Source organism: Cimex lectularius, unplaced genomic scaffold (genome assembly GCF_000648675.2).
Source record: "Cimex lectularius strain Harlan isolate CLEC.00 unplaced genomic scaffold, Clec_2.1 scaffold245, whole genome shotgun sequence".
NCBI classification, from domain to species: Eukaryota; Metazoa; Arthropoda; class Insecta; order Hemiptera; family Cimicidae; genus Cimex; species Cimex lectularius.
The window spans coordinates 361300-387587 of NW_019394224.1; the positions used below are offsets into that span (position 1 = coordinate 361300).

General features: G+C 33.6%; 4 protein-coding genes and 1 long non-coding RNA gene across 10 annotated transcripts; 1 reads left to right on the forward strand and 4 right to left on the reverse strand.

Annotated features, from left to right (window-relative positions):
- Window positions 1-109: 109 nt before the first annotated feature.
- LOC106668328 (putative phosphatidate phosphatase) lies at window positions 110-14037 on the reverse strand. 4 transcript variants are annotated; one of them, XM_014396982.2, is made up of 2 exons: window positions 13874-14013; window positions 110-1142 (listed from the first exon to the last, which is right to left on the reverse strand). In XM_014396982.2, the coding sequence occupies exon 2, from the start codon at window positions 1102-1104 to the stop codon at window positions 415-417; it is 690 nt and encodes a 229-aa protein (XP_014252468.1). In that variant the 5' UTR covers window positions 1105-1142; window positions 13874-14013; the 3' UTR covers window positions 110-414. The 4 variants fall into 4 exon arrangements, with proteins under 4 accessions (XP_014252468.1, XP_014252467.1, XP_014252462.1 ...); XM_014396981.2 differs by having other exon boundaries at window positions 117-1127; window positions 13874-14037; XM_014396976.2 differs by lacking the exon at window positions 110-1142 and adding an exon at window positions 3624-4616 and having other exon boundaries at window positions 13874-14036.
- Window positions 5481-7859, reverse strand: LOC106668292 (putative phosphatidate phosphatase). Its single transcript, XM_014396904.2, has 2 exons — window positions 6929-7859; window positions 5481-6551 (listed from the first exon to the last, which is right to left on the reverse strand). The coding sequence occupies exons 1-2, from the start codon at window positions 7742-7744 to the stop codon at window positions 5652-5654; spliced, it is 1716 nt and encodes a 571-aa protein (XP_014252390.1). The 5' UTR covers window positions 7745-7859; the 3' UTR covers window positions 5481-5651.
- On the forward strand, window positions 14021-18966 carry LOC106668330. Its single transcript, XR_001340742.1, has 3 exons — window positions 14021-14109; window positions 14174-14227; window positions 18881-18966. It is a non-coding gene; the product is annotated as an uncharacterized LOC106668330 (long non-coding RNA).
- Window positions 14890-17170, reverse strand: LOC106668329 (60S ribosomal protein L35). Its single transcript, XM_014396983.2, has 4 exons — window positions 16925-17170; window positions 15296-15432; window positions 15145-15226; window positions 14890-15085 (listed from the first exon to the last, which is right to left on the reverse strand). Exons 1-4 carry the CDS (start codon window positions 16925-16927, stop codon window positions 14936-14938), a joined length of 372 nt encoding a protein of 123 aa, XP_014252469.1. The 5' UTR covers window positions 16928-17170; the 3' UTR covers window positions 14890-14935.
- On the reverse strand, window positions 18493-26288 carry LOC106668326 (GTPase Obg). 3 transcript variants are annotated; one of them, XM_014396975.2, is made up of 8 exons: window positions 25985-26288; window positions 20194-20322; window positions 19988-20134; window positions 19545-19661; window positions 19269-19490; window positions 19070-19208; window positions 18782-19011; window positions 18493-18719 (listed from the first exon to the last, which is right to left on the reverse strand). In XM_014396975.2, the coding sequence occupies exons 2-8, from the start codon at window positions 20308-20310 to the stop codon at window positions 18570-18572; spliced, it is 1122 nt and encodes a 373-aa protein (XP_014252461.1). In that variant the 5' UTR covers window positions 20311-20322; window positions 25985-26288; the 3' UTR covers window positions 18493-18569. The 3 variants fall into 3 exon arrangements, with proteins under 3 accessions (XP_014252461.1, XP_024086108.1, XP_014252460.1); XM_024230340.1 differs by lacking the exons at window positions 18493-18719; window positions 18782-19011; window positions 19070-19208; ... (2 more) ...; window positions 19988-20134; window positions 20194-20322 and adding an exon at window positions 21793-23192; XM_014396974.2 differs by lacking the exons at window positions 18493-18719; window positions 18782-19011; window positions 19070-19208; ... (2 more) ...; window positions 19988-20134; window positions 20194-20322 and adding an exon at window positions 21798-23177.

The following is a 26288-nucleotide window of genomic DNA, read 5'->3' on the forward strand; positions in this document are numbered from 1 at the left end:
AAATGGATTTAAAATATTAATTGTAATTTATGTTGAATTACCATTTACAAAAAAATATACTCTCAAATGCTATTTACATTTTTCTTTAAATAAATACACAATTAAGTTTATATTTTTTAAACAATTTAATTATTATGTAGATTTAAATATACAATTAAATCTACATAACCCATATATTGGGGTTATGTAGATTTAATTCATTATGCATCATCATGGGGTTTAGGCCAGGTTGCATAACTTTTTGGAAATATGAATTTATTTTTAATTTTTTACATAAATTTTTTTTATTGTAAAAACTCGTTTAATAAAAAAGTCATTACATCATTTAGATATCACAATAGAACAACTTCAAAAGGAAAAAAAATCTTCATGTAATGGAACTACAATAAAAGTGTATGTTCTTGGTAGAAGACTTCATGAAGCACCCTCACGTATAGCCTGCTTTTGTTTGTTAGTTAAGAAGTCAAATTTGTGCAAGTTGTGAATTAAGTATTTGAGAAAATGGGTCTTCATACTTTGATAAGTCCTTTTGGGACATATGTTATATTTTTCCATTTTGAGCCAAATCCTGTCGTCTTTCAGATTTGACGTTTCATTCTTGCCTATGATGAACTTGATGATCGCGACTTTCTCAGCCTGGCTGAAGCGCTGACGCAGTCCCGGAGTTTTATCCTGTTTTGCGACTGGGCTCACCTGGCTTTGATAGTTAGTTGGGTCCTTGAATATGCTCGTCCTGTGATAGATGACGTCTAAGAAATCGAGGCCACAGTACTTGTGCAGCTTGTTGTGAAGGTAGTCGGTGAGTGGAAGGAGCTCTGAGGCGTTTATGCAATCCTGGATGTAGTTCACCTTAAACACCGGCCTGCTGAAAGCGTAATTCGTGTAGTCAACTTCCACCATGACGACCGTCCTCGGGTGAATGTCCTCAAGCAGTTTGTCGCATCTTCCACCATACATTTCGACGAGGTCTTCATACTTTTGCTTAAGGCCATCGTCCTCAAGTTGAAAATAAAACGATATCGCGTGGCCCTTATGGGACTTGAAAAGGGCTGCTAGTATATTCTCTTTCAACATGTATCTCTCCCAATCTAATTTCCCAAGCATTTCTGACAACTAGCTAATTAAACCTAAAAAAAATTGAACTAATTTTAATTGTACAATAATAATTCAAGGATATGATTTCAGATTTACTGTTGTATTAAAAAAAAGTCAATTCAAGTGTAGGCAGTTTAAAAAAAATTAAATATAATTTTTTACATATTTGAATACTAGGAATGAAGTTCCTCAGCACTCAGATATTACTTCCTGGTTTCATCTTTTTGTCGTGTAAATTGAGGCTAATGTTTTTCCATAGAAGAAATTCATATTTGAAGGGGCTACGATCGAATTCAAGGTGGTCTCTAAGGCCCGATCCCACCGGACCTTCCAATGATGACTGCCCTGTCAACTTTCATGGCAGCCTTATGAAAAAAATTCAGAGACGAAGGTCCCACGACCGTGGGTTCTACTAGCTGAGAGTCTGATGCCTTAAGCATTACTATACTTACTATGTTCCAGACAGGGCAAAAACACAAAAACACTGCGAAAAGTTGAACCAAAACAATTGCTAACAGCAACAGAACCACACTAGCTCTCATCCTCACACATATGAAATGAAATGAAATAAAACCAGATCGTAGTAGAAGCCATTACAAAATTCTGGACGTAATTAACATAAATGAGAGGCTATAACAGTACCTAACAAAATTTGAGGAAAACAACCTTGATAGCTCTTCTAAATAGCTTTAGAAAACTGATTTTTTTTTTTTTTTTTAAAGGCAACAAAGTTTCTGGGTCTTTAATACTGAGAGATCAAAGGTAGAACTACAAATGGGAGTTGCGGTAAATGGGTTGAATTCCACCCTAAGAAAACCTGGTCTCGTTCTAACTATATTCCAAGCTGAAGTACATGTATTCCAATTTATCTGTGTACTGGAGTTTATAAAGAATGTGAAGGATGTGTTGGTGACTGCAATGGTAGGCTACATGTCCTGGGTCAAATCATAAAACGCAGCCCTGAATCAAACAATAAAACAACCCAACATATAAAAAAAAGGTCACATACTGGGTCTTTCTCCACTTGCAAGTTTTTTCTTATTCAAATGCGTATCAGTATTGCGCCACTTTAGTGAGGAATTGAATACCAAAATATGTTTGAATAACTCAAAAAAAACCTTGCAAGTTTTGACATATCCAGTAAGTGCCCCAGTGCCTGTTCAACACAAGTTCACCGACACACCGGACAAAACCCATCATCTCCAATCTGGTAGTGCCCTACACACTCAAGGTTACTGAGAGGTGGATGACATGAGGTAAGAAATAATCAAATGGGTCAACCAACTAGCCAAAGGGGTAGCCAAACGTTTCACCCATAGGACGAAAGCCATAACTAGGGACAAGGAAAAGTAATTCCTGTAAAAAAAAGAGGGCTTGCGTATAAGGGGTCAACCACTTTACAGTACATTTTTCATACTAAAAAACCATGGGCTCTGCCGAGATTCAAACCCAGAACCGCTGGTGTGGCAAGATGATTCAAATGCCTTTACCAACCGGCCACCACGATCCCCAACTACAAAAAAAAAAAAAAAAAAAAAAAAATTCAAACCAGGCAAAATTTGAAAAAATTATAAGTTCTGTTTTGTGATAAAACGTGCAACTTTTTACATTATTTGATCCCTGTTTGTGCAAAAAAAATTAAGATGTAAATATTCTATCACACTCTGCATATATGACCATGTCCATTACAATTTCATTAGACTAACAATAATTTTATGCTTATGATTTTTCCTTCTCGAAGGTGGGATAATAGGTCATCTCAAAAACAACAACCAGTTTTTCTTTCAATCCACAACGTTTCGGATTTATTTTAATCCTTCCTCAGGTGAGTTAACACATTGGTCGTCAGTCATTAATATTTTGTAACAGTTTATTTTAAAAAAGAGCCAGTGTGGTACATATTTAAGTCTTTCAGACTCCGAACAAACATTTTAATATTTTGAACCTGACTATTAAAACGGAATCTCTTTTTTAAAATAAACTGTTATAAAATATTAATGACGGATGACCACTGTTTTAACCTCTGCGTTAACTAACCTGAGGAAGGATTAAAATAAATCCGAAACATTGTGGATTGAAAGAAAAAAATGGTTGTTGTTTTTGAGATGACCTATTATCCCAACTTCGAGAAAGAAAAATCATGAGTTAAACTGTTGAGGTCGAAAAATAATTTTTTTTTTTTTGGGGGGGGGTTGCTTTGCTTTTGTTCAAACGCCTTATAAAGCTATAAAGCAAAAGAGAAACCCATCAAACAAAAATATTGATTTTTGCCTAATATAAATATCGTTGAAATAATATAATTATATATTTATAATATTGAAGAAAAAAATATACAATAAAATAGTGGGTGATTAAAATAAACAGTAAAGGACATTTTTTAATTCATGCCCAATTAAAAAATACAATAAATAAAATTACTTAACAAATTATCTGAGATATTTTCTACTGAAGAGACTAAATGTCTACAAACACACAATAAAAGTATATATGAAGGTAAAAAAGAGGGATTGTAAAAAAATTGAGTGGCATGGTATACTAAATAAATATTCTTTATTTACATTTAGTTATTATAAAATAAAGTACTATATTAAAAAGTTCTTCAAAGAAGCTTGGATGGTTTTTCACTGTCCAAAAAATTTTCATTTGTACTTTCATTTTCAACAGTCACAGGAAGTCCTTTGAATCTTGACCTGCTCTTCTCAAACAGACTTGAGACGTTGAAGGTAATAAAGAATGCCGTGAGGCTTCCTATGATGATACCAACGAGTACGTCGCTCCAGTGATGCTTGTAGTCTGATATCCTTGACAGAGAGATCCACCAGACAATCAGAGCGCAAACAAGCTGTATGATATTTTTCACCAAGTAAGCCGGCTGAAATGACATCCTCGCCTGCACGTAGATGGCCAAGTAGAGCATCGTGTAGGCGGAGAAAGAAGAATGGCCCGATGGAAATGACATTCTCATTTCTCTTAAATTTTGTTTGTTCCCTTCCAAACATTCGAAATACCTTATGTAGAGATCTTGATACTGTGGCAACTTGCAATCGACGTCCGGTACGCAGACGGAATGGAAATGCGGTCTCAGCCTGCCGATTGTCAGTTTCCCAATGTTTGTCACCAACTCCGAGCATATGAGCCCGAAGTAAAAACCTCCGAGCGTCTTGTACATGTTGACAAAGGATGAACTACCATACCACTGGTTTTGGCTCCTCTTAGTACGTAAAAGCTCGTTAACTAAGATCACAGCAGTCGGAATGATAATGCCGATGAAATGGAGGAACTCTGGTGTGACGGTGTCTCGTTTGTAAGGATACTTTAAGGATTCGTCATTACAGTAAAATCCACGTCTGAACGGTTCTCCATGATGCTGAAGCAGATAGTTCGGAATACCGATCAGCAAAAAGCAAAACACATCGAGGATCAGTCTCAATAAACTAGCCCTTTTTAAAAATGCCATTGCCTCCCTTCCATCAGCTCCCAATCTTTTAGTTTTATATTACTCCCTCTAGTTCAATTCAACTCTGAAAATACAAACCAAGTCTTAGTATCCTGTAATCAACTTTCAAGAAATGATTGGCCATTTACACTTACTGACCTAGACCATAGCAAAAAAAGAAAGAAAAAACCCTCTTGTTTCGGACAAATTACAATTTAAATGTACAACTTAGACAATCCATTGTTTAATTAATGGCTATAAAATCATATAGGAGATAAACAATTGTCATACAGTCAAAAGCTGAGTTGCAGAGCAAAAAATATTGCAATGTTAAAAGTTTCTATTAAAAAATTGACATAACAGATAGGATAATTTTTTAAAAAAATATTTACAAACAATTGAAGTGTTTGAAAAATGAGAAATAGTTAAAACTGACATTTTTTATATAAAAAAAAATATACATATGATTTAGTCATCATGTATGTTACAAATTGGACCCCCCCCCTTTTAAGCACATGCAAAGGTCAAAAACTGATATTTTGCTGATCACTCTCAATTTATAAATTCTACTGTTTAAATATATTAAAAGATAAGAAAAAATATATTAAAACAGAACATTCATAATAATGTTAAGAAGGGATCATCTGATACATATAAAAGAGTCAAGAAACTTTAGTCACAATTGAAATTGCAGACATTTTGCAAAATATATTTTAAATAAATGAATTTGCAGTTTTTCTATTTAAAAAAAATATATTTTAACTAAGCAGAAATGCCAATCTAAATTATTTAATAAAATTATTTCGTCCAAATTCAAAATTTAAGCTCAAAATTAGTAGGCATTATAATTCAAAGTTTAAAGTGTTATCAAATAAATCTATGAGAAGACAATTGTGATTTATTCATTTATTAATTATTAAACATGAATAACTTGCTGTATGATCTTGGCCAGAATTTACAGTGATTTTTATATTAGCCCACTGATGAAATATGTAACTACGGGTCTCCAGGAAACGTACACTTACCTTCATACTTAATTAAGCAAAATAATAAAACATGGTTGCATTTGACATTTGGGATGTTTTAACATTATTATTTCATATGTTTTGATGTAAAAATATTAATGTTTCAATGAGGTAGATGGAGTTTTATAAGGGGTTTCAAATTCTTCGTCAAATAATTCTTCATCGTCTTCATTTATCGGAGCGAAATAACAGGACAATTGCACCGCAATTAGATGACCTCCAAAAGCACCGAGGCCAAGTCCGGCGCACACGTCAAACCAATGCCTGGCGTTATCAGAGATACGGCTGAAGCCGACAGAAAGAGCGATTAGGATTAGACAGACTTGTATTAGAGGTTTGAAAAAATGCGCAGGCCTCCAAATCAGCCTAGCTTGGACGTAGACGACCAAGTAGTACATGCTGAACGCAGCGACAGCGGAGTGTCCAGAAGGAAAGGAAAGCCTCGATTCTCTCAACCTTTTCATGTCCTTCATGCTGTTACACCTGAACGCGTGTATGTACTTTCTCTTGATCAGACTACAGTCGACATTGGGATTGCATACGTCGAAAAAGCTTGGACTCAGTTCTCCAGTCATAACTTTCATGAAATTGACAACTAGCAGGAGGCAGAAAAATCCAAAAATGAACGAACCGACTGTGCTGTAAACTGAATTGAACCACGAGGACAAATTTCTTCGGCCCGGTTTCACCTCGTTGATATGCCGGACGGTTTCTACACCTGTCAAAATGGCGAGTGGTATAAAGAGACATAGAAAGTACAACAGCCCTCTGGGTACAGTGTCTTCTTTGTAAGGGTATCGGATTGAAAGGTCTTCACAAAAGAATCCATTTTGTACTGGTTTTGTATAAAAATGGAGTCCAAAAATTGCCCCTAACAACACCAAAAGGCACACAAAATCCACAACAAGTGGCAAACCGAATTTTCCATTAACATCACCTTCTTTCATCATATTTAATGAAAATGTAATAAAATCCGTTCTTACACATTGTACATTTTAAAAACCATATGAGAAAATTTTTTAATAGATGAAAAGAATATTTAAAAATGATGTATGTCTAAAACAAACACACCATACATCTGTTTATGTGTAGCATGAAGTACTTTTATCAAATAAATAATAAATCTGTTCTTCAATTCTTTTCCTACATGAACATTTATTTGTACTGTTGTGATTTTTTTAACTCATCAGAAATATCATTATTATGTTGGGGAATTAATTAAAATAAGTTTGATAAATCATGTACTGAGTATAATTCCTACATCAGCAAAACATCACTGTCGATAATTTTAAATTTTTTTGGCAATAAAAACAAAACAGTTTATTAAAAAAATATATATATAATTATTGACTGTTTAATAAAACTTCTTTTAGAAATCAGTTGACCAGGCATTTGTTTCGGTCTTAGAAGAGATAGGAGCACTATTGAATTTAGACAAAAAGTACGCAGTCAAATAGGCACCTGCCATTCCTAAGCCGATTCCAATAACGATATCTGAAGGGTGACGGGCGTGATCCAGATGTCTCGAGTAGCAGACGAATAAAACTAGAAGGAGGCAAAAAAACTGCAACGTACGCCTTAAATACAAAGACGATTTGAATACAAATCTTTCCTCAATGTACATGACCAAGTAGACCATACTAAAAGTAGCAACTGCTGAATGACCCGAGGGAAATGAGAGCCTGGCTTGTTTCACAGCTTCGGCGTTTTCACCGCCTTGGCAATGGTACTTGGTAATGTACTTGTGACTGTTGCCCCTGTTACAAAGGATCTGCGGTCGGCAAACCATGAAGAAATTCGGTGCAAGCCTTCCGGTCGAGTATTTTGTGACGTCGACGACCACTATCAGGCACAGTATGCTGAATATGAAGACGACGACTGTTTTGTAGATACGTAAGAAAAAATGAGCCACTTTGGTCAATCCTGTTGAAACCTGGTAGAAAATAGCCATTTCATTTAGCGTTATCACTAAAGTGGGAATCACAATACTCGCAGTGTAAATGAACCGTCGGGTCAATGTATTTACTTTGTATGGATACATTATAGTTTCATCATTGCAAAAATATCCTCTTTTAAATGGATAGCCAAGCATTTCAATTCCAAAAATCACACTAGTTACAGCAAAACAACTGAAAATGTCGAGAAGCAACATCGATTGCATATTATCCTCAACAATATCAATTTCCATCTTTTTTATAGAATACAAAATACTCAAGACTTGATTTTTTTAAACATTAACTTCTAATCATCTCAACATATGTTTTCCAATTTTGAATCTATATTAAAAAAAAAAAATCGAAACAACAGTAATTATAACAGGATGTAATGCATTGATTAGAAAAATGTACTTCTTGAGAAATTTACAATTATTTAAATTTTTTTTACTAAATTTGTAATAAAACAGTTATGGCATTCAATTTCTTGAACCAAAATACCAGGAATGAACATGTCATTACATAAATAGCAGACACTCCTAGCACAATATTATGTATTTTTCAATAAATTTTTATATAAAAATTAAATTTTTTTTATCTTATTGAGCAAAAATCGTTGGACACAAGAAAACAGAACTCACAAAAAAAGGATTAATTCAATCTTGTTCAAATCTCAAATCTTGCTTTGATAACTAGAACATTTCCATCCTATTGTTAATTGGCCTTTAACCATAACAAAGCGATTAACGTAATACAGTAATGTATTTTGTAAATATTTATAGTTGTATATTGGATTTGAAACTTCTGCCATTTCATAACATAAATATTTACTATTTGTTGTTTAAAATATCAAACTAAAAATAAGGTTGGTAGGTGTTGATGATCTGTGAACTATGTTATACCGGTAATGGGTCTGTCTACATTTACAGGTATTTTATGTTACTCAAATGCATTTTGAGCCTTCTTCAGTGAGAAACTATTGAGTTTGAGTAATGTAAGAAAACCTGCAAGTTTGGACAAATGCAGGAAGTAAACCATTGTCGGTACAAACTAAAAATAATTATTTTATACAATTCATTCCTTTGCGATTACTTTTTCATGCTAAGATTAATTTTTAAATTTACTACAATTAATTAAGGTTTTCAGTTGAGATAAAAAAGTCAATGGCAAGAGCGGGATTCGAACCCACGATCTTCGGCTTGATACGCCGCTGCTCTATCACTTGAGCTATCGTGACCTCGATCCACTCGGACATCAACTTCCCATTTCAAGCAAAAAGGAGGGAAAATTCAAAAGGTGTGGTTGAGATGGGAAGTTGATGTCCAAGTGGATCGAGGTCACGATAGCTCAAGTGGTAGAGCAGCGGCGTATCAAGCCGAAGATCGTGGGTTTGAATCCCGCTCTGCCATTGACTTTTTTATCTCAACTGAAAACCTTAATTAATTGGTCAAGCGGACCACGAAACTAGTGAATTGAATTTTAAATTTACCTTACAAAGGGCGACCAGGTTGGTGGGTAACAGATTTGTACCAAACTTTTGTGATTCTACACTTGAAAATATGGGTCATGTATATACCACTTCTTGCGAATAGGGCCTGGTTTCACTTTTTTCTTTTTTTTTTGTAAGTTGAAAGTTTTTGTTTTTAATATTTTTATTTTGCCATTCTACTTATTCCAATCAACAAAGTGAATATATCATTTTACATCATTTTTTATTTAGGTTGCAATAAAAATACAGTAAAAACTATCAAAGTTTAACAATATCCAAAAAAATTAAATTCTAAAGAACAAATATTGTTCAAGTAAACTAGGTCTTATTCCCCCCCCCCTTTTGTGAAACTAATATGAAATTGTGTTTTACCATCTCTCGAGACCCCTAAAAATAAATTTTTATTTAAATTTATTCATATTTTGACCTCTAAAATTTTGCATATTTTTGAAAAGTCATTACTGGAATAGCATTGAAACTGCTTTAATAAAAAAGAGGAATATAGCTTTTTAACAATGTATGTACCATTAAAATATATAAAATATTTCTTTAAGAAAAAACACAAAATAGCAAAATTATTTGTCAGAAATTACGCTCTTTTTTTTAATGGAAATAATAGTCTGATTTTAATGTTTGATACAGTTATAACTTGATAATTTCTTTACAACAAATTATCCACCGCAAAAATCAGTCCACTAGCTTTTGAGAAAAATTGACAGAACTTGCTCTAGGAATGTCACTCAAAATATTTGGTTTTAGGCAATTTTTTGGTTATTAATAAACTTTGATAGCTTTTACTATATTTCTATTGCAATCTAAATAAAAAATGGAAATAATGTAAAATGATATATTCACACTTGAGCAAGTATATGGTAAAATAAAAATATTAAAAAATGGAAAAGTTCAACTTGTAAAATTTTTTTGGTGAAACCTATTCACAAGAAGTGAATATGTGTCTCAATATTTTGGAGTGTAGAATCTCCAAAACAAGTTTGGTCCAAATACCCACCAACCTAGACATCCCCTTGTTTATATATTAAAAAATGAAAGAAAAAAGTGGGACTGGAAAGCAGTCAACCTTTCTAGGCTCCAGGACATGCAAGAATTGAGGGAAATGAACAAACATGAAACGTCTCTTTCAGACAGATTGGTTATAGACCATATAAGAGAAATTTCTAAAATATAGGTAAGAAATACTAAAAAATGAAATGATCCTATTGGCTTTAAGTGATTGAAAAACCACAAAACATGAAAGGAAAGTAATTTCAGGATGCACAGAAATTCACCAGGTTCATGACAGAAAACTCTGGCCATCTGAAAAAAGACCGTGACCCAATCATCACAAATTAGACTTCAGAATCAGTCCAATGGTAATATTTCTAAAAGTGAAAATACTCAGGACTAATTAACACAACCACAAAATGCCTTCTTTGCAAACAGGTTAAGTAATAAAATTCAAATAACAAAAATTCAAAGTCGGTCTTTCATGAATTTAAAGTTTTTACAAAACTACCCTTAAATAAATGCAAAGTACTTAACAACTTACTTCAGTACACAACAAAGAGTCAAACCTGTAGGTTTGATTGTCTCCAACGAAATAAACTTAATTAATGATTAAATGGGAAGTAGGCAGACTGGGATGATCGAAGATGATGAAGTCACTATATCTTCTACCTTTTATTTTAGTGTAAAGAAGTAAAGTTTGAAAGAAGTAATTGATAACTTTAATCAATTGATTGTATTGAATTTGGCGATGAGTCTGTAGTGAAATAAGCATGTTATTTTGAGTAATGCCTTTTTATGATAAACAATTATATTATTCAGGATATCACATGATTTTATGAAGTACGTTTCCACCTTTTTTTTCCTCATTTGGAATCATAAGGATTTCTCACTCACTTAAACTTTTGCCTATTTAGCTAATTTCCCGGAAAATTTCAGTTTCTTTCATGAAGCAAAGAACTCTTCTTGAGGGCATGATATCAAGCTCTGTATAGATGAAGTTCCATACATTTCAATTGCCAATGCATTTCGGGCCACCCTCCTGGTCCCTCTTCAGAACCCACTACTCCTATGGAAGTTCCATGTAGCTAAATAGTGAGTTCTGAGGTGGGACCAGGGACGTGGCCTGAAATGCATTAGCAAGTTAAAAATAAATAAATTCTAGAATTAAAATATTTTTACCACAAAATTAAGTTAAAATTGTAAAAAAATAAAAAAATAAATTTTGAAGAACCATTCCTTTCTGTTAAGAAGAATTTCCTTTATTTTACATTGTTGTAGCAAGTAATCATTTTGTTGCAGCATGTCTGGTTTATGCTTTCATTTGTTGTATTCTTTACCTACCCAAGATCAACTGGAATCTAGAAAGCATTCTTGATCTATATAGATACCATACCCTCAAGAGGAGTTCTTCAATCATAAAATAAACCTTTAATGTGGCTGAAGTTTATGCCATAAAACTGACTTAGGCCTACGAGGTGTTCTGAGGCTCCCTTTTTAGCACATATGATTGCTGTCTCATGATCAGGGACCCACTTTTGCATTAGGCTATTTGTAGAAGCCAATTTTTTATTTTTTGTCTAGGGCATTTTGACAGTTCCAGAATAGCCTTCTATGTGGACAGCCAAGTGGCACTACACTGGGAAAAACCACAAAATTACCCTTGTATGGATACCAAGGCACACAGGGCAGAGGAGCAACAAAGAAGAGTCTGATAAAATGGTCAAGGGAAGTTCGATGAAGATCTATGGGCCCTGAACCCTTTTGCGGCATATCAAACTCACGAATAATGATTATTCAGAAATCGTGAGATGCGGTCTGGTGTGATGTAGGTTTCAGAAAAACATTTTCTTTATTATGCCAATGTTTCAATCTTTATTGAGATCATCTTCAGGGCCTGGGATTTACAAACATTGTTTCCATTTAACAAATACATATAGGATGGGGAAAAAAGTGAATTTATACAATGCAAAATATATTTTTTTATTTTACAATTAATTAAGGTATTTAGTTGAAATGAAAAAAGTTAATGGCACGAGAGGGATTCGAACCCACGACCTTCGGCTAGATACCGCTGCTCTACCACCTGAGCTATCGTGACCTCGATCCACTCGGACATCAACTCCCCATCTCAACCCCACCTTATGAGTTTTCCCTCCTTTTGCCATTTTTCCCTCTTGTGCCATTAACTTTTTTTCATCTCAACTAAAAACCTTAATTAATTGTAAAGTATTAATTGGTCAAGCTGACCACGAAAATAGTGAATTTAATGAATTAAAATGAAGTATACTTCACTAAAGCTCTCCGTCGCCATTTCAATTGTCGTCGAGAATCCAAACCGATTACATGACATTTGAAAAATGGCAAAAGGAGGGAAAACTCATAAGGTGGGGTTGAGATGGGGAGTTGATGTCCGAGTGGATCGAGGTCACCACAGCCCAGGTGGTAGAGCAGCGGCGTATCTAGCCGAAGGTCGTGGGTTCGAATCCCTCTCATGCCATTAACTTCTTTTCATCTCAACTAAAAACCTTAATTAATTGTAAAGTATTAATTGGTCAAGTGGACCACGAAAATAGTGAATTTAATATTTTTTTAGATTCAATCAAAGTATTTCCATTTTTTCCACATCCTACATGTATTTGTTAAACTTAAACAATGTTTGTAAATCCCAGGCCCTGAAGATGATCTCAATAAAGATCAAAACGTTGGCACGATAAAGAAATTTTTTTTCTGAAACCTACATCACACCAGACCATGCATCTCATGATTTCTGAATAATCATCGACTAACGGTCACTAATCACCAAACATTCCTCACGAATAATCTGGATCATGGGTCTTGATGAAAAAACATTCAATTGTTACTGCCAAGCTTTTGACTTGTTTTACGTTAAATCACCAGCGCATAAAAATCATAAAGATGTATACAAATTGACATAATTAAGGTTTTAATAGATAGTTTTAAATTTCTGTTAAGACCAACTCAGTTCTAACAATAACAAGGACTTGTAGTAGCCAAATAACAACTTAATTGTACCATAAGTAAAACAGTGACTGACACATCTACCTAAAACTTACAAGCAAAACAAACTGCCAAAAATGTGGAACCATCAGATAATGTTTAAACAAATTTCTTTTAATGGAAATATAGCCTAGGACAAAGGCATGCGAAAAAGATCAACAAAATAACAACAGCCATAGAAACTAATGGCAGAATTACTAAATCTAGGACGAGTCACAGCTAAAATAATAGTAAGACTGCTAACTGGACACTGCAGACTCTGAAGCCGTATGTATAGAGTCGGAGTGTCAAACAAAACCCTGTGCAGATATTGCCGAAGAACATGTCCTCTGTAGGCTGTGAGTTATACTCCTCGGAGAGGAAAAGCCCGGGCGAGAAGAGGATTTGGTCAAAAGCATTAAGCTTAATGAGGACTTCTAGACAAGAATGGAGATGAACAATAGGTCGCAGTGCACATGTTGTAAAGAGCCCAGCTAATTTTAATTAACTCATAAAAACTCTTAACAACTCTGTTACTCCCGTATTTAAAACCGCACCTTGCAGAGTTCTTAAGATTAAATCCGCTACATAGCCTTGTTGGTGGTATGCTGTTGAAGTTCCCGATCAAAAGGTATAATAGCAAAACAATCAATAAACACATGAAATGATCAAGCTGTGGACAATGGCCCAATCACGCCATTCATTTACACATAGCAACTATTTATTTATAGTACTTAAAAGTCTATTCAATAAAGATGAATTACGTTTTTAAAGGCTGCATTTAATAGGGGGTCGAATATTTCAAATTGAAGTTTTCGACTGATCTCTTTCATTTTAAAATTGTTTATTATTGTGTTTCGAACTTGAATCAAATAAAATCGCATCGACTTACCTAATTTATGCTTTATCCTGGTGAACCCTGGCGAAATAGTGTACATTTTAGGCTAAATCGATGAGGAAAAAACAGTGATTAAAATCTTTAATACGCGTGGAGAAATAAGCGAATGCCCAATGTACAACTGACGTACTGACAGCCGATAAACGGTGTAAGATAACAGTGCACGAGAATACAACGGCAAGACGGCAAACAATTAATTAAATTATGACAAATAATTCAAAAAGTACATTGTAAGTTAATTTAATTTATTAAAAACTACATTAAGTAAGAAATAAAATATAATTTGAATTTAAGAAAATGCGGAACTAATTTGAAACATCACCATCAATATGGCGGGGTTGGAAATTGGTTAGTATAACTTATGGTTTTGATGTAAGAAACTTATTTAAAATAAATAAGTTATGGTTTCGATGTAAGAAACTTATTTAAAAAAATAACATTTATCCTTTACCACAGTATTATTAAATTCTAGACCATTGTCCACTGTTATTTGTGTGGGAATTGGGTGATGCATTTTACCAATTTGTCGACGATTTCCAAGCCTTGTCCTGAATTTAGTGGATAAGCTTGAGCATATTTTGAAAATACATCAATTACAGTTAAAAACTTTGTTCTCAAGGGTATGGTATCTAAATTTAAAATTTCAAAAGGTGTGCTAGGTGAACAATTTAAATAGCTGTAACCAAACCATAGTTTCAAACCAAACACATTTTCATATAATTATTTTATTACTAACTAAAACTTTCACGTACAAGGTAACAGTTCCTAGTGCAAATCCAGCGGCCCTGCATTCGAACCCAACGTACTTACAAATAGGCTTTTTATCAAAAACATTTGCCCCTCTCCAAGGGTTCACATAACCTCATAGTTGAAAATGCCAAGTTCAGTTCAAGCATTCTTTCCACTATCTATTAACAAATATCATACAATAGTTGTTTAAAATACACATTTACTTCTCAAATTAAGATGGAAGGTAGGTTTCATTGACAATATTATACAACGTAGCCAAATTGAAATAAAAATTATGTATTTTGTAATAATAATACAAAGATGTGTTTATTTTTTGACGGCGTACAACCTCGCTGGCCATGCGGACCTCTTTCTGACTTCTTTCAATGTTTTGAGGTTCTTTTCGTGTTTGGTCAGAGCCCTCCTCATTGCCCTGGTCTTCTTTGGCCTGAGGTCCAAAGGCTTGTACTTCTTCCCCTGTAAATCACACTCGGTCAGTATCGACTTTGAACGAATGAGAAATGAAATGTTTTCACCTTGTATAATTTCCTAAGGTTCTGCTTCTGCTTCTGATGCATGACAATGTAAACCCTAGCGATTGCCTTACGTACGACACGTCTGTAAAAATAAAATTATCTATCAACACGAACTATTATAGAAAATGTATTTAATTTGATGGTTACTCACATCTTGGAAAGTTTAGAAGCGGCACCGCCTGTCACTTTGGCAACCCTCAAATTGGTCAATTCCATTTTAAGGTCCTCCAATTGTTTAAGGAGTTCCTTTTTGTCTTTTGTCCTCAATTCTGAACACTTTACTTTACCCTACAACAGTAAATAATGTAACATTAACATTTTATAAAAGCATTACATTTCACACCTCCATTGGTAAAAAATAAAAATAAAACAAATAAAAAATAAAGTAGACTGCTGTGGCAGTCATTTTAAATCCAATAAACATATTTTTTAACCGGAAAACTACAATCATAAGTTTTTTATTTTAAATTGTTTACTTATTATATAATTTTCATTTTATAAAAAAAAAATCATGTATATGAATCTGCTACATAACTTGCACATTTCTGTTTTCTGGTCTTACTACAGAATGTTAACCACGTATGAATTGCTTGCATTTATCACATAAAGTATATTTATTATCGTTGCTGGAGTAGAATCAATTTTTGTTCTTCTTCCTGCTTCTGAAGACCTTTCAATTTTGACATGTGAAAGTAAAATCACAGTTAGCATCCATTTAGCTCATTTACAGACAGAAACCGAATTCCTATAACCGTTGTTCCTACACGAGTGAGTAAAGTATTAACAATTGTACATGGGGGAAAAAATGTAGACTGCGATCAGTCGGTCTAAATAGACCCAGGCATATTTTTTATATTCAAAATAAGCAAGAACAATTATATTTTTGGCCATAATTTCCAAAGAAAATTTCCTTAAGTTCTAGATGTTTTGGTCAATTAGGAAAAATTGGCAGATAACAATTGTATATTTTCATCCATTTGCCCTTACTAAGATCCAGATTATTTGTACGTATTAAAATAACAGCCAGTAGGTATGAAATTATTTCCATCATTATTGATGTTGACTTTCCTGATCATATTTCTAAATCATTATTTGATCAATGGTCAATCAATTTGATCGATTAGAAGGCAATATGTATTTCAATCGTGGCCAAATTGTTTTTAAATCATCACTCGTTTTTATCAGTGCTAAGTAAATTTATTATAAACTTTCGGACAGAAGAAATAGTTTTAACTAATACAAAACAAATCCGTAACATATCGCAAAGGGAATTCCAGTAGAAGTGAAGAATATAGCATACAGATACTGCAGCTATAAATTATCAATATCCTGGACAGTTTATCTATATTTTTCTTAAGACTTTTATAGTTTATTAAACTCTATAATAAATTAAACAGTTGTTTTCCCCGTCAAATGGATAAAAATTGGACCAAACAGTAAAGTTTAGTCAAAGCAACCGTATACATAAATATTAAAAAAAAAATCATTGTTTAATAATTTAACTTAGTACAACTTTTAAAAACACAATTTAAACTACAGAAACTGTACAAAATAATAAAAGAAAATTTTGTTAACAAATGAGATCGGGACGGTATAAACACAAAGGTTATGTCACGTCTCCAGTACAACTATCGTTCTAATTTTTACAATTTATTTATCCAAAAACCGTTTTTCCATGAATGCTAGATCTGCGTGTCTCTTGTTAATGAAATAATTGTAAGAGCCAGCGTGTTGGGATTAATTAAATAAATTTAGATAATAAATTGCGAAAACGGCTTACCATCTTGACGGAGAGTACGGGTCCGAACGGAACGTGAAAGAACAGTGTTGCTCCCGAATGCACCTGAATCCCATTTCGATTATTTACCCTTGATTTTATTTATTTTAATTTTTTAAATTCACTATGTCTAAATTTCTATCAAAAATAATAAAAATTTATAATTCAATAAATTTTTAATGGGTTTTAATAATGTTTGTCGTAAATTAAAAATGAACTATCAAAATGAAAAATCATGAGAGGGCGCCATATTTGAAATTATTTATTTATTTTAAATGTAATATGGCTTTAAGCACCATATGCACTTATATTTGAAATAAATTTAGTTTTATAAGCATAGTAAAATATTAATAATAATAATAACAAAATATATACATAAAATGTACAAAATACTAATGACAATAATATATTCTTTAAAATGATTATTTAGAGATCGTGAGATGTGGTCTGGTGTGATGTAGGTTTAGAAAAACATTTTCTTTATCTAATCTTTTGTTTTATTACATCTAGTGAATTATTTATTTATACACTCAACACGACACACAACCGTGACACATCTACACAGAAATCCCACACTCTGAAATCTGAAGATGATCTCAATAAAGAGTGAAATGTTGGCACTATAAAGAAAATCATTAATTAATGGTCTCTAAATACTTTAAAATATTAATTAAATATAATTGACTGATAAGATCACATTTCAAAAAAAAGCTAAAAGGTAACAGTAAAAAGAAAAGAAAGAAAAAATTATGATTTATGTCGTTTGTACAAAATTCAGATGTCATGGACCTGAAACAAACCAGCGAGGAAGCAGAACCCAAGCTGGTCTGTGAATGTTTAACATATTTCCAACTGAAAAAATAAAATCAGGTATCTCTCATGTGTGTGTTAGCCCAAGGCACCAAACAAGCTTACAAACTAGCAAAAGCAATGAGCATCCCTCACAGCCTTCGGACCAAATTGCAATTTAGCACAGCAAAAGTTGAACAGAAGAAAGCTTGAGAAAGAAAGGACCTGGATGAATTTACCATGTGCAAATAAACAAAAAATTTCTCTAAGTCTCAATAGCAGTTAATATCTACCTCTCTCTTATCAGGCAGAAATTAAGGAAAATTACAGGTCGGTGTATTGTACATTTAATACTGAAACATAGTAAGAAAAATGAGACAGAAACTTGCTGTTTCATGGCAGAAGCAGCAGAGACATCAGAACATGGCCTATTGACTGCAAAGCATTAGCCTGGAAATGGTACAGCCACTTTGGAAAGGTGACTCAAATGTTTGGGGGAAAGAATCAAAAAGGAATCCCGGAGAGTACTCAGAATGTACACTTTCTGGGGTATGAAAATAAAGAAGGGGAAAAGACAGATCTTTAATATTCGCAGGAAAAAAGGGAGACAACGATCACCAGTGACTCAAGGAAAAACATTTAGTGATTCATTTTAAGCAAATTTGACTTATGGTTTCTATTGCTTTTGTTTACATTTACATCCACCCTTTTAGAAATGATAGTGATTAATTCCAAGAAAATTATCATAATAAATAATTTTTTAGTTTTAAATATTTTTAATGCAAAAGTAGTTAAAATATACAGTAATGGTACACTTACATAAAAACAAATAAAATTCTGTAACAGTTATTTACATTAATTATGCATTATTTTCATGCTTTCTTTGGTATTCTTTATCATAGATTTCCCTGAGGAGGTAAAGTAATTTAGTAATATTTTTTCCAAACTTGGCTGAAATTGCTATAACTTTGTCAGGATCTTCTTGTTTATTCATTTCCCTTAAGCCTTCCTAAAAAAAAAAGAAGGATAAATATTATACAAAGACTTTTGTTAAATCTATAAAATAATTACTTCTGCTGCAGGTAAATCGATTTTATTTGCTACTATCAAGTAAGGCCTTTGTAAAAGTTTGGAATTGTACGAGCCGACTTCATTTTTTAAAATTTCCAGTGCTGAAGTTGGATTTTGTGACACATCTACAATATAAAGAAGGCAAGCGCATCGCTCGAGATGTTTCAGAAATTGTATTCCCAGCCCGCGGTTTTTGTGAGAACCTTCAATCAGCCCAGGCAAGTCTGCAACTGTTTAAAGAAAAAAATAATTAACAGAATATTTTTTCTATTGTATTTTCTCGTTCACCTGCTAGTTGCTCGTAATCGCTGTACATAATGATGCCAACGGACGGCCTGATGGTTGTAAAAGGATATGAAGCAACTTTGGGCTTAGCTCGCGATATCGCCTGCAGCAATGTGCTCTTTCCAGCATTTGGTAAACCGACCTGAACAGGGTTATAAATAAGTTCTAAATAAATACACTCGATTAGTAGTAAATAAATTACCAGGCCAAAATTTGCCATGCTTTTTATTTCTAAAATATAAGAACGGTCTTCTCCATTTGCACCGTATTCAGCGACAAGAGGGGTTTGTTGGGTATCTGTGACAAAATACGCGTTTCCTTTACCGCCTGCACCACCCCTGGCCAAAACGTACATCGCTCCTTCTTTATCAAGATCACCGAGATGCTCACCTGTTAATGACTTGACTGCAGTCCCAACCGGGACCTAAAAAAAAATTGATAAAACTTGATAAATAATAATTAATTTTATCATTATCACCTGAATGATTGTGTGTTGAGCATTTTTTCCATGGCAATCTTTATTTTTACCTTTTTCGCCATTTTCAGCTTGCAGAACGGTCGTAACATGATCAAGATCTTTTATATTTGTCGAAGCCTTGAATGTAAACAATTAACATTTAATCATTTATATATTAACATTATCATAAAATAAGAAAATTTAAATTTTTATTTTTTTGGTTTACATTAGAAAATATTACTAGATACTTCATTTAAATAGAAAAGTAAATTTATTACTTAATTACATTTATTGGAATGTTTCTATTGTCAGCATCTTGCATTGTATTAAAGTTATAATTTATTGTAATCCATATTATATTTTGAAAGATGTTACATCGCCAAGCTGCATGGCCAAGATGGAAGTTAATAATAAAAATAAAAATAAAATAAATAAAATGTTTATTATACATAGCCATACAATACCTGGATTAAAACATGCCCACCGTTTCCACCATCGCCACCATCAGTGCCCGCATTCTCGTTGGACCAAAGATGCAACAGTGATATACAGCCATCTCCACCATTTCCTGCGATCGCCCTCACCCTACGAGAGTCGATGAAATCCCTCGTCTGTAAAATTACAATTTAATATTGTACAACTAATCAGACTTTAAATTATAAAAGAATACCTCTTTCCATTGAGATTTGGATTTGACAGGTCTTAATGGGAATGGGACGTCAGTACACAATTTCCTCAAGCACCTTCTGACAATCGGGTTGCTTATGCAAATCATGGATGATATCATTTTGAAATTACGCTTGAATAAATTAAAGAGAAAAAAATTATTCACTTTAAATTTAGAGATTAATTAATTTATAAACAATCTTGTTTAATTCTTATGTGCCAGACTGTTTTCTTGTACTTTCAGTTTACAAGTTACAACAATAGTTATTCAGTAAATTTGCAAATAATTGTAATTTTGATAGAAGATTGATCCATTTCATCATGAAAAAAAAAGATAAAATTTATTTATTAGGGAAATATATAATATGCTAGAAGATGTACCAGGCTATACTAAAATTAACTATCAAGTATAATTTTTATTTATTATACTATAGTATGATGATGATGATGGATACGAGGAAGTTTTTGTTTCCTAAGCACTGCAGCCTTCTGACTTATTGTAATTCCTTACTTCAGTGCAATTGACCTGACCTTTTCCTAAGCAGTATTAGTTCATTGACTGTCATTGTTACAATTCCTTTTCCCTGGGTTTTCTTTGTATCTCTTTGTATCCCAGGTTATGTATGCATTGAGCAGTTGCTTCGCATTTGAAGATGATATGGGTGGCTGTTTTTTATCCTCATTATATAATCTGCCAATGGGATAGTCAATGTACAGCCCATGTTATGTAGACAATTTCTCAAATGCCAGTGACCGGTATGTAGACCCCTCTGAGTTTAGCACCTCTAACTGTAGCAGCTGTTTGCCAGTCTTCATGAGGACTGTTTTAGAATAAGCTTTCTACATCTAGCACCTCTAGAGTTTTTTTTTTAATCCATTCGGTGATGGAAGATACTAGGTTTGTTTGTTTTATCCCAAGAATAGGTTCAAAGCCTATATGGTTTTGCAGATCCTCCTCTGGCCAGTGTGTCTGCTTTTTTGTTACGCAAAATTACCTTGTCCTAGTACCCAAGATATCATAGGTTGATGTGTTTCTGTAGGTTTTTAAGATTTTGGATGAATTTTGAAGTTATTTATTTTTTTTTTTTACGAATCTAGGTAAAACCTGAAATAGGTATGAGGAATTTTTTGACAGTGAAACCACTTTTAAGACTTTAAAGGCTCAAGTGTTGGTGGCATGTATTTCAGCTTGAAAGACCAAGGTGTACTTCTGTGATGATGTGATTGCTTATGTTTTGGGTTTGTACAGAAAATGTCTAGTCCGGTCCCTTTGTTTTGGAGCCATACCATATCATTCTATCTGATTTCCTCCTGAATTTGTCTTCTCCTTTATAGTCTGTTGAGATTTTATACGATTCCAAGATCATTTCCGGGATCATATAGTCATTCAAGTATGTACTTCAGTATAAGTTTCTATAAATTATTTTTATTTCATAAAACAGCTTTAATTCCTTTTGAGCCTGATCAAGAACCTTCTGTTACAACCACAATAATTAATTTAATCTTTAAAATTACTATAATAATACGAATATACTATAATAATTGTAAGAATAAAAATTGTATATAGTAAAAAATATAAAACAAATCATCGTAAATCTGTTGTATTTATGTAAAAATATTTACAGTTTACTTTTACAATAAAATAAATATAAAACAGTTACATATTGGATTAATATTATCTAATATTGACTTTAAAGAACTTTTCTAATGTTTTGCACAAGACGTTATAGTTATATTTAATGACTCGTAATCTGTGTAGAGGATATTCGTAAGACACGTAAGTGATTCTATAACAATAGTATATCATTTGAATTTCTTCTGGGTGGAAGACGGATAATAATCTAATGGAAGATATTATCCCACAGGGGAGGCGGTATAAAATGGTGCGGAATGTTCTTTCATCGATTGTTCGATCTGAGCCGAATGAGACATCGAAATCATACTGTTTCGGAAAAATGCTTAACGGAATGAAAATGTTATTCAGGCAAGTTCCGAGCCAAAGTTGATGCGAGTCGACTTGGTATAAATAAGAGCATAACTTGTCAATGTTAATTGAGCAACATTCATGAGAGTTATATACACAGTAAGTTATATCTTCTATTGTTGCAGTAAATTTATTTGATATTATTGTTATGCTTTCTTTAACAATTTCCTGTATGTTTTTACTGTGTATCAACAACTCACAATCAGCAAGAGGTTGAGACATACACGAAATGTCATTAAAAACTATACCCGAGGCGATCACTTCAACAACGTTTTCTAAAACTTCAAATAAGGATTTTCTTAAGAATCGAGGTTTTTTATTTTGAAAACATATCGGTCCAATGTGTGTTGAAACCTTGTTGACACTCATAGGAAGATCGTTAATAACATTAACACCAAATTTTTCAGCACAATGTGCAAATATAGAATATAAATAAGACTGAGGACTTTCAGGGTTCTGAAAAGGGTTTTTCAAAATCACATTTTTATATTCAGAAGTCACTTCAATGTCATTCACGGTGTGGAATTTATGGAGGTTGGATATTTCATCGGAGTCGATTTCTTCTTGCAGAGCCTTATTGGACTTTTTAAAAATATGGATCAATGCTCCTTCTGTGTGGAAACTCCTGATAGTACTTCTGAACCCGGTTGAGACATAGCTTGGAAAAAGTGTGTGGGGAAAGTTTTCGATTCGCTTCAGTAAGAAATTTCCAAAAGCGGCCATTTCTGTTACTTGCCATGTGTCGTCCCACCTACGCTGCCTCTTTTCAGCCCCGGTGCCGCCCTGGCCGGAGCACAGGCTCATAAGAATTTCACCCTCGTGGGACAACAGGCCATCATCGGAGGCGCATGTGAAAAACTCTTTAAGCAGGAGCCTGTTCAAATGTATCTTCATTTTCCCGCCGACATGAGGGAAATTGAATATGACCTTGCGAAAATTCCCATTTTGCAGGTGTTTGTTTTGGGACAGTTTTGTGGCATCGACTCCGTACAGTACTCGGACCCCTGGAACATAAATATCTTCATTCAACAGGTACAAGGCCATTATAAATCTTCTGCTTCATGCGGGTATATAACTCTTCCTTGTTCTCATCGATGAAGGCGATTTTTGGTCAACATTTCTGTTTTAATACTTTAGTATATTGTGAAAATTGATTGTTAAAATATATAACTTTGAACTCTTGTCTAATTACTGTTTTTCATTATTTGAAAATATTGATAATTAATTATTACTGGTGGTCTGGCTTCCTATCATCATTTTTGCTGGGGGTCAAAACAGCAAGGATATGCAGACTGAAGTGATTGACAACAACTAAATTACTTTCATTCATTAGAAGACAAGAGGAAATCTCACAATTTAAAAAATTACAATATATTCTTAGAAATGAAATTATATTAATTGGGCATACTCAACTTATTAGGATAAATGCAGAATACTACAAAAAAAAAAAAATCTTCAATATGGAGAAGTGGACAATCTCTAGAGGTGCTAGACAAGGCAAGCTTATGCTAAAGCAACCATCACCAAGACTGGCAAATTTACTGCTAGTTATTGAGGGCTAAACTCAGAGGATTGGTCACTGGTATCTACACAACATATTCAATGTTGACTCTATTTGTAGGTAATATATTGAAGAGGGAAAACAGCCACCCCATCTTCTGAAGCAACTGCTCAATGGAGAATAGCCTGGGATGCAAAAGAAAACCCAGGGAAAGGAATTGGATTCCTTTAGGAGAAGGATCGAGTTGATTTCACTAATCTAGCAATTAGGAAAGTACAATAAAACAGAAGGCCCCAGTCTCGAGTAACAAAAAACTACCTTTTTGTTTAACTATTTTAAATGAATTATGTATTTTATTAATGTTAAGTTTAAATAATTTAAATTAAGTTATAAGGTAGGTATAATATAAATATTGTAAAATTTTAATTCATTATTCTTTTCAACTAAGGTTGAGAGATGAAGAAGCCAGTGTAATGAGCAGGATTTGAACCCATGACCTTTGGCTTCGGGAGTTGGTGTCCGAGTGGATTGAAGTCACGGTAGAACCGTGACGTATTGAACCAAGATATATCAACCAAGATAAACCATTAAAATAATAAATATAGACAATTATGATTACTAAATACATATATGAATTAATATTGTAAAATGTTGAGTAGATGACAGTTTTGATTCAAACTTTTTAAATTTTTTTTATTTTATTTTTAAAGGTTGGGATGATTGGTCTAATTTTTTCATCTCAACCAAGACCTTAAATAAAAAGTATAATCAATCAACATAATTAACACGGTCAATTATGGCTGCTAAATACATATATGAATTAATATTGTAAAATGTTGAGTAGATGACCACTGTGTTTCAAACTTTTTTTTTTTTAAAGATTGAGATAATCGGCCAGGTAGATGTGGAAAACAAAAGAAAACCTGTGTTTTTTGTATGCTGACATTTTGTCAAATTTATTGACATCCTCAAAGAGACTAATTGAGATTTTCAGTCAAATTTACAAAGTTATATTCGAAGGTTGAAACATGTTCTGCTGTAACTCCGCTGTATTTCTTATTTTTTGAAAGGTAAGAACGGACACACTAAGTATACAATGACAGAATTTCTAAGGTTAAAGTATTTTTGTGGTGGAACTCCATTACAGGTAAAATAGAGGTAAAATGCCTTTGATTGATTGGTTAAAATCCTTTTTATTTAAAAAAAGAAAACACATCCAAATTACGTTTTGGGTTGCCTTAAACAATAAGGAGTATAGTTCATCCTCCAGTGCAAACCTAGCCTAGACCATTACACCATATCATCAAAACTGCACTGAAGGGAGCACAAACTGGGGCATTGTACGCATCCCCTGTTCTAGGTACTCTTTTTAGCCTGCTTTTAGTAACGACAGAAACGCGACTTATCAGTAAATGTAACAGCATTCCAATTGGTGTTCTCTTTTAGATGCTCTTATGTTGTTGATAGTGGGCTGTTGCTGCAGGCCGTCTCAAAGGGGCATATGATGTGAGGCCAACTTCCCACATATGAATCGTTTGTTTGATAAAGGCCTTGCCAAAAGATCTTGTACTTCATTTAGGATCTGGCGGGCAGTATGGAAAGGATTCCGTCTTGCAACACTGCCAATATTTCTGTCCTCCCTTTGCGTCGTAATGTGCTGAGGTCCACCAGGCCTCTTATTGTTGGCACTTCCAGTCTCACGGAATTGAGCAAAAGCCCGGGAGACCACGCTCTGAGAATCGCAAACCAACTCTGCGATATCCACTTGCCGCTGACCTCGATGACTCATTCTCACATTAATATTGCAAACTTCTGGTTTAAGGTGATGTCTTTTCATGGTTAAAGAGAATATGACTGGATTAAAAAGGAGAAAAGACGAGAAAAGGTTTTTGTTTACAAAATGAGTAATCTTCATGTTTAATATTCTTAAGTAAATCCGTTATTAAAAATGAGGATTAACATTGTTTTTTTTTATTATATCCAACTAACTGGTTAATTTAATTAAAATTGATAGGACAAGAGTAAATTACAAATACCCCTTATTAATTTTTAAGCAGTTTATACAGCTAGAGATAGCAGAAAAAAGCAGGACGATAAGGATCAAACTTCGAGCAAAATGGAACAACTGGCAGGCAACAGAAAGAAAAAAGTTTGTAAATAAAGAACCGTGTGTAATCATAAAATATGTTTATTTTAAACGGTTGAGGGGTGAAAAACCCGTAAACCCTCCAGAAAATGGAACAAATTACCCTCCTCCTCCCCAAATGTTTATCGCAATTTCAGAACTGTCTAAAAACGAATTTCAGCTACCTTCTTTTTCCAATAACGCCTTGTTTTCTGCTGTGATCGCCGAAGACTCTTCGTCTTCCAGGCAGGTCGAAAAGAAGCCCGAAAAGTCCTGAAAGCCACAGGACTCTTTTAGAATCCTGACTAGTTCGCAGGTGAATGAGAAATTGCCCTCGCCGAGCAGAAGCACTTTATCACCTTTTTCCAAAAGGAAAACGTCCATAATATCGACTCACGGCAACGAAATTGTCAAATTATCGCATTAAATAATAATTTTTGAAAAGACTTCTTATAATTTGAACTGCACGCTTTCTTTAACCTTCGCACA

Coding starts and splice junctions, on each gene's coding strand:
- LOC106668329 (XM_014396983.2), bottom strand. Junction 15,227..15,295: donor GCTTCTAAACTTTCCAAGAT/GTGAGTAACCAT, acceptor TTATTTTTACAG/ACGTGTCGTACGTAAGGCAA. Junction 15,086..15,144: donor ACCTTAGGAAATTATACAAG/GTGAAAACATTT, acceptor TGTGATTTACAG/GGGAAGAAGTACAAGCCTTT.
- LOC106668326 (XM_024230340.1), bottom strand. CDS start 26,183: ATGGACGTTTTCCTTTTGGAAAAAGGTGATAAAGTGCTTCTGCTCGGC. Junction 23,193..25,984: donor GGCGTTATTGGAAAAAGAAG/GTAGCTGAAATT, acceptor TGTTGAATGAAG/ATATTTATGTTCCAGGGGTC.
- LOC106668328 (XM_014396976.2), bottom strand. CDS start 4,552: ATGGCATTTTTAAAAAGGGCTAGTTTATTGAGACTGATCCTCGATGTG.
- LOC106668292 (XM_014396904.2), bottom strand. CDS start 7,744: ATGGAAATTGATATTGTTGAGGATAATATGCAATCGATGTTGCTTCTC. Junction 6,552..6,928: donor ATGCCTGGTCAACTGATTTC/TAAAAGAAGTTT, acceptor TATGGTTTTTAA/AATGTACAATGTGTAAGAAC.